The sequence below is a fragment of the Centroberyx gerrardi genome, chromosome 2, assembly GCF_048128805.1.
Source record: "Centroberyx gerrardi isolate f3 chromosome 2, fCenGer3.hap1.cur.20231027, whole genome shotgun sequence".
In the NCBI taxonomy this organism is placed as follows: domain Eukaryota; kingdom Metazoa; phylum Chordata; class Actinopteri; order Beryciformes; family Berycidae; genus Centroberyx; species Centroberyx gerrardi.
This window is the reverse complement of record NC_135998.1, coordinates 34,754,159-34,767,236: the sequence shown is the minus strand read 5'-3', so window position 1 is coordinate 34,767,236 and position 13,078 is coordinate 34,754,159. Positions and strand designations below refer to the sequence as shown.

Genomic DNA, 13,078 nt, shown 5'->3' with positions numbered 1-13,078 from the left:
AGCAACTGTCATTTGTAGAACAACGCACAGATACACACGTACAAACCATGCACACACACACACACACACACAAACAAACCGCTTACTGTTTCTGCAGTTGACTTCGTCCGAGCCGTCGGTGCAGTCTCTGAGGCCGTTGCACTGCCTGCTGCCAGGGATACAGTTTCCATCGTCACACTTGAAATGATCCGGTCCACAGGTACGCACAGCTGGTGAGGACACACACACACACACACACACACACACACACAGTGTTACACATATGAGGAAATTCCATTGGCTTACATTCATTCCCTAGCCACTAATTAGACTAGCCTCATTTTATCTTTACAGGCACTTAGCTCACTCTATGATCCAGAGTGAAGTGCAATAGGCTGAACAGCAGAATAAGCTTCAGTTCCCAGATTAACAACAGTACACCCGACAGGAAGGAGGTCAAGACTCCTGATGATACTCCTGACACCCAAGAGCCGTCAGGTAGGACAGCAGCGCATGGAAAATATCAACTAGGGAGCGCGTATGAGACAGAGAGAGAATTTATTTTAGCTGTAGCCCTCACACGACAAGAATCAACTTAAACTATAACCAATTAGGGAGTTTCATTCAGAAATGAGAGGCAGCATCTAAAATCACTCTGAAGTTAAACTGAGGCTCATCGATTACTCGATCGACAGAAAACTTATCTATTACACTTTTGATAATCGATTAATCGTTTTAGTAATTTATCAAGTAAACATACCAAACATTTGCTGGTTGCAGCTTCACCAATGCAAAGATTTGCTGTGTTTCTCTGTTTCATATCATTATAAAATCAATACTTTGGGGTTTTTTGGCTGCCGGTCAGACTGAGGAAGACATTTGAAGAATCACTTTGGGCTCTGGGAACTTGTGATGGGCATTTATCATTATTTTTGACATTTTATAGACTAAATAATTAATTGAAAAATAAATTGATAATGAAAATAATCTTTAGTTGCAGCTGTGGGTCTAGACTTTCTTCACTAGTCAAGACTTTTGCTTATAGAATAGTTTGGTGTTTCAGGGCAGAATCATCTGGGTTTTTGAAATACTAACTAATAAAAACAACTTTTACCCAAAAGTGATATATATCTATACTTTCACAATGTAACCCTTCAATTCAACCTCTAAAATTGTTCTTTTCCTAATTAAGTTAAAAAAATGGTCTTAAAAGTGTCCACTTCAAGGAGCAGCTGGAGCTCATGACCTTGGTGGCACACACACACACACACACACACACAGTCCGACCCATAAAAACCTAATGTGTTTGATCAATTTCGAATAGCTTATTAAATCAACACCATACAAAACACTTCCAAAGCATTACCAGTATTAAATGTGTCAGTTCAGACGTTTATCGGAAAAAGGTTAAGCTTTTTTAACAGGATCGGAGCCACAACTCTGGAGATACGCATGACTTCTGACGGACTACTACGCGTCCGTCTGTTCCGTATTTTAGCCATATAAATGTATATAAATAATAGTTTGCTTATTGTAGTCATTTATCACCATGTCAGTTAAGAAAATAGAGGATACATGAATCAATGTCGCTTAAATATATGTTGGAGATGAAGTTATCCACGGAGAGCCGCTGAGAAGCTTCTATTTGGCAACAGTACATCTACACTCATAAAAAAGGGACATAAGTACTCTTCTATGGTATATTAATGTTCCTGTGAGTTGTTTATAGAACAATAAGCAAAACCGGATAACTGTGTTGACTTACCCATAGGTAAAATAATAGATACGCGCAACAGAACGGGCAGAGCGCAGGGCGGATAGAGTCCATTTTCTCGAGAACAGAACAGTAACGTTAGTCCATGAGGCCGGTGCTTGCTTGGAAGCGACAGGAGGGCGTGTTGTTTTGCACCAGGAAGTCTGTATTTGATAGGCTAAAAAGTTTTTCTATGTTAACTTTGTTTTATAATCAAATTTTAGTTATTTTCTTAAATTAGTAGTTTCTTTGATTGGTATGCCTATTGATTTCAAGTCCCAAGCCCCCCCAAAACAGAAACAGGCCCTAAATACATTTGACTGGGAGTTGGGCTGGTGATTAAGAGGACCATTATGCTATGTATGTAGATAGTTGGATATGTGTGGTGATGTATTTATTTTATTTATTTTTTTGCAATATGTGTATGTATATGTGCATATAGATATATATGTATATGGGATTATGTGTAATTGTGCATGTGCAGATGTATATGTGTATCTATAGATCATGTTAAAATGTACCTCATCTCTAGATCATGTCAAAATGTACCTCATCTCAAAATTGTGTAAAAAGAATTGGTGTAAAATCAAAATAATGTAAAAACAAAGCGCTATATGTCCTCCAAATAAAAAAAATAAATAAATAAATTTAAAAAAAGAAACCCGAGCCCGAGCTAGTGATGTGAAAATTGGCCAGAATGCAGGGCTCTAATAACCGGTGACTCTCGGCAGATCTCAATTAGCTCTAGTGAGTTTCAGACAGCCGTTTTTCTTCACTGAACATCATGAAAGTACCCTTAAATCTGTCCACATAAGCAATGTTAAAATTAACCCATCATGGTAAACGACAGAAGTGTGACACCGGACACAGTTTGTGTCAGCAGCCGGGCTTCAGCCGGTCCTCATCCTCCCATACAGCGCTGGCTTCTGCTTCCTGACATTTAAAAAGGGAAGGACGCACCGCTCAGATGCTGAGAGCTCAGCAGGTCTGCAACGCTCGCTGGGTCAAGCTTTACTTTTCTGAACCTGACCAGAGCTTCCTCAAGGCATCCGCTTAGCGCTGCTAGCTAAAAACACCCAGTCTGACATATGGACTCACTGTGGAGGGTACTAAAAGGTGTCATGTGTAGCAGTTTCAAACATCAACATATCATTGTCAAATTATTTATGATACATTGGTATACCAGTGGCATTGTTAACGATAGTGTTAAATCAAGACCACATTTCCCATAAGCGCCGTTGCTTCCAATGTCCAAAACACATGCAGGTCAGGTGAAGTGAAGACTCTAAATTGCCCATAGGCGTGAGTGTGTTTCTGTTTAGTATGATCTTTATATGATGTATGTATAGGACGTAGTATATGATGTATAGTATGGTATATGACATGTATATGATGGTATGTAAAGCCCTTTGAGACTTGCTTGTGATAAAGGGCGATATAAATCAACAAGACGATCAACATGTTGGAAGTGATTTCTCCATCTTCCTTTCCCTCCTTCCACCATCTGCTGCCAGAAACTCTTTCAGCTTTAGCTCCGTTTGCTCTGGAAGAACAGAAGAAGAACCTCTTCCTGTTTTGTGCCGTAAAGCGATCCAGCAGATTTCCCTCCAGATCCACCAGGTGGAAAAACAATGGAGGATGAGAGTAGAGGCTGATAGAGGCTGAACTAATGTCTCAAGATTAATGTGGTCATGATTTATCGATGTTGAAATGCTACATGTAGCCCTTTATAAAAAAGGTATGGATTGCATGGGACAGAGGTAATGTACGTACGACAGTTGGCTTCGTCGCTGCCATCCTTGCAGTCCGGGTCTCCGTCGCACCTCCACTTCTTGTGAATACACTCTCCCGACCGGCACTGCATCTCGCTGGACGAGCACTTGGCCGGCGGCGTGGGAGGACGGCCGCACCGAGACGGAGACTCATCTGATTGGTCCTGCGTGGGGAGGAGAGAGACGGGTTTTTCATGCGTTTCATTTCATTGCTCTCCAACCTGTTGCTGTTTATGATTTTAAACTCATGAGATAATGACAAACTGCTCAAACTGCATCAACAGAAAATCCAAGCTCCGCCCACACTGTTTGATTGACAGGTGATCTGTGGGAAGTGCAGTGCAGAAACACCACAGTGAGGCAGAGCAACAAAAGAGACAAATCTCGCAGATTACCACTTTAATCAGAATAAAAACTATACAAATCGGAGAGAATGGGATCAAGAGGAACAGCATGAAGAATTTCTCATGCTTTCATCATCTCAGAAAGTCATTACTGTGTATGGGAGAGGATTAATAGAGTGTGATAATCTGTCTGTACAGGGCAGGGCGATAATTCATAAAGTTGACTGTCAGTACAGAGAGAGAGAGAGAGAGAGAGAGAGAGAGAGAGAGAGAGAGAGAGAGAGAGAGAGAGAGACAGACACACAGAGAGAGAGAGAGAAAGAGAGAGAGAGACAGAGAGAGACAGAGAGAAAGACAGACACACACAGAGAGAGAGAGAGAGAGAGACAGAGAGAAAGACAGAGAGAGAGAGAAAGAGACAGACACACAGAGAGAGAGAGAGAGAGAGAGAGAGAGAGAGAGAGAGAGAGAGAGAGAGAGAGAGAGAGAGAGAGAGAGATTTCTAAAGAACACATAGTTTAAACTGTTTAAAGCGGGTGTTGGGCGGGGCAACGTCTGTTACAAGGCAGCCGCCATGACCACACCACCAATTAACAGGTATGAAGGAAACGCTGACTCAGTGGAACTTGTTCTGCTGTGTGTGAGTGAATTAAGAGTGTGAAAGTGTGTGTGTGTGTGTGAGGTAGGGCAATAACCGCCAGTTGTTGCAGTAGTTGGAACCTGCAGGACTGGTGTGTGTGTGTGTGTGTGTGTGTGTGTGGTCAGGGGAGCTCCGGTGCAAAAGTAACACTCTACTTTTTCACATCAGCTGGCCTGTTTTTGGTTTTTTACCTTTATAGCGTGCAAATTCCTTTTGATCTTCTATACTGAGTTTTTGATTTTACACACCTCAGACATTTTTTTGTTTCTTTTGGACTTGACTGCACATTTTCACTTGCCTATTGCATCAAGTTACCAAATGTTGCGTCACACAATATTTTAACGCATGATACCAATACATGGCAACAATCATCCTATTTTCTCATTGTCTCCCCAAATTATTTAGTGGCTGAGGTTGACTATTCTATTTTAATTAACGAATCAGGCTGAACTGGCAGCTTGGCTATGAAGTTGTGTCATTGTTCCTTTCGCCTCTATTGTTGCTCGCACACACACACACACACACACACACACACACACACCCCGACTTCATGTTGTCACTTCTGCTTCTGTGTGTTTTATTAATAAAACCAACGTGTTTTGGCTCACGGCCGTCTGACGAAACCCTGACGAAGGTTTTACAGGTTTTACTAATAAATATTTGTTCTGTGACTGTGATGGTGTGTGTGTGGGTGTGTGTCAGCGTGTTACCTGGCAGTCAACATCGTCGTCACACACCCAGCTTGCCGGGATGCAGGAAGAGTTTCCGCACTGGAACTCGCTGGGGCCGCAGGAGGAGGGAGCGCACTCCTGCTCGTCCGACCCGTCGCCGCAGTCGTCCTCGCCGTTGCACACAAAGTTACGAGAGATGCAACGGCCGCTGGCGCACGTGAACTCGTTTGGCGCGCAGGTGATGTTGCCTTGACGGGCGGGAGGAGAGGGGGGGAGAGAGAGAGAGAGAGAGAGAGAGAGAGAGAGAGAGAGGGGGTGAGAGTCAACGGCTCAGAATGTAAAAAAGCAGGATTTATGATTCACATTCACAAGGTCACACAAGTTGCTCCACAAGATCAGGCTTTTCATTATCATCTGACTGTATGAAGAGTCTCATCTCATTTTGCTTTTTAGTTTTCAATATAGACACAAACCACAACATCTTATACATTTATCACAAACAACCAAACATAAATTAAAAACGACAAAGACAAACAAAATAACTAAAGAGAGAAGTTGATATTTACTCGCCTGCCAACAGAACATACAAGCAAAACACCAACATTACTAAAACATACTAGAACTAGAACATACAACTCAACATACAAATCAACATACTTGATTAGCCTACACAGCTCATACCACCTATTCATTTTAACACCCCAGCCGTCCCATACAGTACCTTTCCACACAGCCTCTTTCGCATATAAGTTAACACAATATCTATAAGATAAGATAGCACTTTATTGATCCCCTTGGGGAAATTCAGGATTATCACCTCTTTTATGATATCCACCTAATTATAGCTCTTTATTTCTTCCATTATTCTCATCCCTTAAACAGCAAACCTCTGCACAACAGCAACCTCCTAAGCAATTATTACTATGAGAGCCCAGTAGCTACTGCTACTCATTATTCCATAGCATATGGCTTCAAATTGTGCTACGTTGTTATTTTCTATTTCATTTTGCTTTTTTCAAATTTGACAAGACATGCAAGACATTCTGACAGTATGAAGAGTATATTTCCAAAACATTAAGGTATCCGCCTTTCATTTTTTAGTTACTAATTCTGTGTTTGAATCCGACCCAGGACCGTCACATGTCATCCCCCTCTCTCTCTCTCCCAGTCTTTCCTGTCTCTCTCTACTTTGAACTGTCAAATAAAGGCAAAAATGCCCAAAAATCATCTTTAAAAAAATAAAAAAAATATTTTTTAAGAGTTGGTGTCACTTTCCAAATGGTAGATACCTCATCTTGGAACGAAACTCTACATATTCATGAGGATTGTGACATTTAGGCTTCGTTCACACCACAGGCCTTCATGCTCAATTCTGAATTACTGCTCTTCTTATTTTTTTTGGATCACTGTTCATATCTGTTCTAGGGTGCAACACATATCCAAATTCAGAATTGGAAAAAAAAATAAATGTGACTCCACCCCGCTTTTTGCTGTTCACACCGATTAGAAAATGAAATAAGAAAACAAATAAGATAAGGGGAAAAAACAAAAACAAAATTCAGAATCCGGTCACATTCAGCTGCAGTGTGAACGCAGCCTTGGTGCTAGATTGAAATGAAAAGATGTCTGCCCAAGGTCACTGAGACCAAGGTCGTGAGTGACACCTCCCAGCACCACTTCACCTTATAAATCACAACACCGATGTTGATGGGATGTCAGGAGAAAAAAACAATAATAATAAAAATGGTTCCTAGAAACAAATATAACTGAATGAAAGAGTGGAAGGTGAGAGAACAGATCAGACAGAGTGATTGGATAAAGGATTTGATGTGTGGGCCGATACACAGCTCATACTAACAGGCAAAAAAAGCTTAAGATAATTGCTTGAACATTTGCAGTACGCTGCACTAGTGGTTCTCAACCTTTTGGGTTTGTGACCCCTACTAACCCCGTCAAACACAGTCCAACCAGAGAATGATTTTCCCTTTTCAGGTCGTTTCATTTGATATCAGAGAAGGCAGAGAGGCTGAAAACTATTCAGCATTTCACAAGAAAAAAAGCATGAATTAGAGAAAAAACAGAAAAAATAGACATGATCATGAATTTGTATGACAGAAAGAAGTTTTTTTTTCCTATCCCACAAATCATCTCGCGACTATCTTGTGACCCCCCCAGCACTAAAATGTCACATGGAGGGTTGAGGGTCGGGGCGTACTGGCACTAGGGCTGCAACTAACGATTATTTTCATTGTCGATTAATCTGTCGATTATTTTCTCGATTAATCGATTAGTTGTTTGGTCTATAAAATGTCAGAATATGGTGAAAAATGTCGATCAGTGTTTCCCAAAGCCCAAGATGACGTCCTCAAATGTCTTGTTTTGTCCACAACCCAAAGATATTCAGTTTACTGTCATAGAGGAGTAAAGAAACCAGAACATGGAATCAGAGAATTTTGACTTATTTTTCTTAAAAAATTACTCAAACCGATTAATCGATTATCAAAATAGTTGGCGATTAACTTAATAGTTGACAACTAATTGATTAATCGTTGCAGCTCTAACTGGCACACACAGGACAAGGACAACAGGACGTCAGATTTAGATCTAGTCCACACTAATCCAGATGAATTAAAAAGCGGCGTTCTCCCGTCTAAAGTTTTCGGCCTACACTAGTATTTTCAAAAAAAGTCTCCTGTCCACAGTGAACCGCCAAAAACGCATCATTTCTTCCATGGGCATGCGCAGGACACTTGGGCCAGCTGCTTTTTCGCCATTTCCGCCAGCATTTTTAAAAGGTTGTCGTTTACAGAGCGATCGTTAAGAACAAAGTCCGTTAAGTTTCCGAAAAAAAGTGAAAAAGTGTCACGGTAGGGTTGTTCTTCTCTAAGTTTGGGGCGGCTCTCCTGCCACAACCAGCATTCCTTGAGGCGTTGAAAAAGCCGATACAGCCTGGATGGATCACATGACATCCGTGTTTTTCGAAAAAGCCCCGTTTTCCCCGTCCACACAACAGCACAAAACCGGGCTAAAACAGAGGAATAAAGATGCGTTTTCAAATGTATCCGGATTAGTGTGGACTGGGCCTTAGTGCCAGGGGAGCAAGACAATTAGCAGAAGACGTCTCCTCCACTCCACACACACTGCAGCTGGTTTCTCTGATTAGCATCTTCACCCAGACAGGAGGGAACTAAATCAGTGAAATCGGCCGCTGCAGCGCTCGGCTGGAAGGAAAACCTCGGCCCAGCGCCCAAAGCTCTGCAGGTTTCCATTAAAACCGATCAGTACAGCCGCTGATTTCACTGATCAGTTGGGTCAGAATGATGCAGGTTTGCCGATATTGGCCTTTTATTAAATATCGGCCAGTCGGTGTCGTCCACCTCTAACATGGAGGCTCCTCCCTGACCACAGCTACACAAAAAACCTGTAATGTCTGTAAAACCTGCAAAGAAATTTTATTCTCTTTGCAAATTTCAATTATTCATTTCTATATTCAATTACACTACCAGTCAAAAGTTTGGACACACGCATTTTTCTTTATTTTTACTATTTTCCACATTTTAGAATAATAGTAAAGACATCAAATCTATGAAATAACACAAATGGAATTATGCAGTGACCAAAAAAATCAAAACTATCTTATATTTTAGATTCTTTAAAGTAGCTGCCCTTTGCCTTGATGGAAAGGCAAAGGCTTTGGAAAGAAATTCATACATAGGATCAACTTCACTATTTATATTTGTCTTAGGAACTAATTTCAAGCATTTAAGCAGAAGCCTTTAGATCAAAATGGCTTTAAGAGAATGAAAAACACAGAACATTCAGTCAGGTGGGTCCAAACTTTTGACTGGTAGTGTATTTTGTGATACTTTGATTCCTGAAGGCGTTTCCTCCTCCTCAAAGGTCAGAGGTCAAAGGTCAGCTACAGAGCAGCCCCCTGCAGCTGGTAGGGATTCAGTGTCTTGCTCAAGGACACTTTGGCAGGCTGGAGGCACGCTCACGGGGGTTCGAATCCACCTTTTGGTTGAAGGACTTCTACCTTCGTTTGTGAATGAAGGGATTCATGTGTATGTATACATCTACTTACCGTAGTTGATGTGTGTGTGTGTGTGTGTGTGTGTTTCCACATACCACAATTGAGCTCGTCCTCTCCGTTGTCACAGTCCCTCTCTCCGTCACATTTCCAGAAGACGGGGATACACTGGGTGGAGCCGGCTCCGCAGCTGAACTCATTTACACGACACGTCCTCATGTCTGTATGGACACACACACACACACACACACACACACACACACACAGTCAGTCATCATTGTGTTCCTTATTGTTTAACTGCCATTTTGCCTTTCTACATCAATTTATTTTTGTTGTTTAACCATTTGGCTAGTTTTGTAATTTATGTTTTATCTGGATCCCAGGAAAACGAACCTGCTGCCTGTGCTTTGGGTAACGACATCTTTAATGAGCTAATAAATTAATTAATAAACACACAAGGCTTTATTTTCAGATTTACCGCCACACAACTTTCAAAGTGTAAAATGGATTTCAAATGGGTTTCAAGTGTGCTAGAGCCACAAAACTTTCTCAGCACACAAAAGATTATGAACACCACCGATTTAAAAGGATGTTTTTTTTTTAGTTTGTGCTCTAACTTCTCAGGACTCGTTTTCCTCCCTTCAGAAGAAACCATTTGCTGCCATTCGTTCTTCTCCAGTATGAAAAACAACTTCCACAGAGCGAGAGAGAGAGAATCCATCACGGTAAACATGACGCCTTAATTTGATTTTGTCAAACTTTCTGTTTCCTCCTCATTTTTCTGTTCTGGAGTCGAGTGTTTTCATCTCAGCGCTGCGTGACGCTCCGCTCTGCCTCCCGTCAGTCAGCTGACACCACAGGAGGAACAACAAACTTTGTCACATCCGTGTCTTTTATTTAGGGCGTCTTTGCGAACTGGGATGACAGTTAATTTAAAGCTAGGTTTGACACTGTCGAGTTTGTACTTTAAACATGATGAGAAATGAGTAAATGAGTCATTACAAAATGATTAGGGAAATCTAAACTGAGATGTAGACAGTATTAAATATGGGCTACAACTCTAAATGACACCTGTATTCTCCTTCAAGAAAACAAAGTGAATCTTGAGTGTCCGTTTTTTTTTTTGATCATGTGACTACATGACGCACAGTTCATCTGCATGTTGATTTTAACAAAAAAAGTAAAAACCTGTGATAAGCTGTAGAGCTGAACAATTAATCGAAACAAGAAAAAAAAAATCTAAATCGCAATATCAACTTCTGCAATTTCCAAATCACAGATGCTGCAATTAATTGATTAAGAGAGAGTTGCATCTCAACAAGGTGTTTCAGAGCTGCAGGTGATCTTTGGTCCATGAATCAAAACTTTTCATCAGACTCAAACTCAGTAAATCCTGCACACTGACATCTGCTTTTATTAACAAAACCACTTTTCTTTAAACAATCTTAAAAAGTCCTGAAAAATTATGACAGCTTCCCAGTCTTTACGCACAAGAAATATTACCTACAGTCCAAACCGTCAGTTTGCAGGATCGAGTAAAGGGCACTCAATCAGACACCGATTAAAGATCTTACAGGAGCGGCTAATGGAGGGCAGATCTATTGAGCCGAGCGCTCAGTAGAAAACCTCCCAGATTAAACTGATGCGGTGCATTAGAGGATCGATGGGCTCGTTTCAGGCTGCAGCCCGGTGAGCCAGGCAGGTCCAAACACATCTGAAGTGTGGGCTCCTCCCCTCTCATTACTCTCCTTTATGCAGGCTTCCTTCTTCCCTCTTCTATCCTCCCTCCTTCTTCCCTCTTCCATCCTCCCTCCTTCTCCCCTCTTCCATCCTCCCTCCTTCTTCCCTCTTCTGTCCTCCCTCCTTCTTCCCTCTTCCGTCCTCCCTCCCTCCTCCCCTCTTCTGTCCTCCCTCCATCCTTCTCCCCTCTATCCTCCCTCCATCCTTCTCCCCTCTTCTGTCCTCCCTCCTTCTTCCCTCTTCCATCCTCCCTCCCTCCTCCCCTCTTCTGTCCTCCCTCCATCCTTCTCCCCTCTATCCTCCCTGCCTCCTCCCCTCTTCTGTCCTCCCTCCATCCTTCTCCCCTCTTCCATCCTCCCTCCCTCCTCCCCTCTTCTGTCCTCCCTCCATCCTTCTCCCCTCTTCCATCCTCCCTCCCTCCTCCCCTCTTCTGTCCTCCCTCCATCCTTCTCCCCTCTTCCATCCTCCCTCCCTCCTCCCCTCTTCCATCCTCCCTCCTCCCCGTTTCCATCCTCCCTCCATCCTTCTCCCCTCTTCCATCCTCCCTCCCTCCCTCCTCCCCTCTTCCATCCTCCCTCCATCCTTCTCCCCTCTTCCATTCTCCCTCCCTCCTCCCCTCTTCTGTCCTCCCTCCATCCTTCTCCTCTTCCATCCTCCCTCCACTCCTCCCCTCTTCCGTCCTCCCTCCACTCCTCCCCTCTTCCGTCCTCCCTCCTCTGTCCTCCCTCCTCCCCTCCTCCCTCCATCCTTCTTCCTCCTTCCATTGTCCCTCCCTCCTCCTCTTCTGTCCTCCCTCCATCTTCCCTCCCACCTTCTTCTACCCTCTTCCATCCTCCCTCCCATCTTCTATCCTCCCATCTTTCTTTCCTCTTTCATCCTCCCTGTTCCATCCTCGCTCCCTCCTCCATCTTCCATCCTCCCTCCTTCCATCCCTCTTCATTTCAGCGTCTTTAGAGATTCACTTTCACTCCACCTCATGCTTTGTCCTCCTTTCTTTCTCTCCCCCTTCCTCTTTTTCATGTTTCTCTCCATTTTAGCCACTTCTCTCTCTATCCGTTTTCCTTTCTACCCTTACTCCCTTTCCCACCCCTCTCTTTTCCCCATCTCCTCCCTTTTCCACTCATTCCCTCCTTCCATCCCACCTCTCCCTCCTTTCTTCCTCCCTCCATTTCTTTCCCTCTCCTCCCATCTCCACATCCAGTCTGTTGGTGTGCAGTAAACACTGAATTAAAGGCATTTATCTGACAGTGAGTGCAACAGTAGAGCGAGCTTAAATTCCTAGATTACCAACATCACACACGACCAACACTGAGGACTGAAACAGTCAAGAGCCACAACAGATGCAACAAATATATTATGTATGTAAATATATAATGTGTGTCACTAGAATAGTCATGGATGTCAGAAGTACTAAGTAAAGAAAGCAGAGCTGAGGAGAAAAAGGCAGAAAGGGTTTGACATAACATCGCTCAACCTTCTCCCTTTTGCTGTTCCTCGTCCTCTAAGGCTGTCACAACGAATTTCAATATTTAAAGTTCAGTCAAACATATTCGAACCCCAACCTGCACATCAAAAACTGCCCTTTTCTTCCTCTTTTTTTTTATTTCCCACAGCCAGCTGAACTGAACGCATCCCTGTCTCCCCATGCTTCGGCTCCACAGACTCTCATTCTCTCGATGTCTTCTACCGGCCTGATAATTTGTTTTTCGGCACACACACACACACACACACACACACACACACACACACACACACACACACACACACACACACACACACACACACACACACACACACACACGCTCGCTTGCAGCATCATGGCAGAAAACACCCAGCCTGACCAGCAGAGTCCTGCTCCTCCAAACGCAAATCTTGCAAGAAACTGAATAAACTGAGAAAACGCACACTGTGAATCAACTGCAGGTAGAATCTGTATCCATTTAGAACGCATTATCCTGTTTTCATGTGTCAATAATATGTAAATTTGATCATTAATATTCAAATTTCAGTCGAATGTGAGTCATTTCAATCAAGTCCTAGTCAAATTTGATTGAAATTTGAATATTAATCGGGGAAATTGATTGTCGTATTGTCCTCCTTCAGCCCATCTCTCCCTCTCCTTCCTCTTTTTCCTTTCTCCCTCCCCCCC

At 42.7% G+C, this 13,078-nt stretch overlaps 1 protein-coding gene across 2 annotated transcripts in view; it reads right to left on the bottom strand.

Moving 5' to 3' along the window:
- The window catches only part of vldlr (very low density lipoprotein receptor), an 82,506-nt gene that overhangs the window by 45,051 nt on the left and 24,377 nt on the right, over positions 1–13,078 (bottom strand). For both annotated transcript variants that reach the window (XM_078288396.1, XM_078288399.1), the window contains exons 4-7: positions 9,288–9,410; positions 5,199–5,407; positions 3,506–3,668; positions 87–209 (exon numbers count right to left, since the gene is read on the bottom strand). In XM_078288396.1, coding sequence (XP_078144522.1) covers positions 87–209; positions 3,506–3,668; positions 5,199–5,407; positions 9,288–9,410 — 618 coding nt within the window. The remainder of the gene's footprint in view (positions 1–86; positions 210–3,505; positions 3,669–5,198; positions 5,408–9,287; positions 9,411–13,078) is intronic.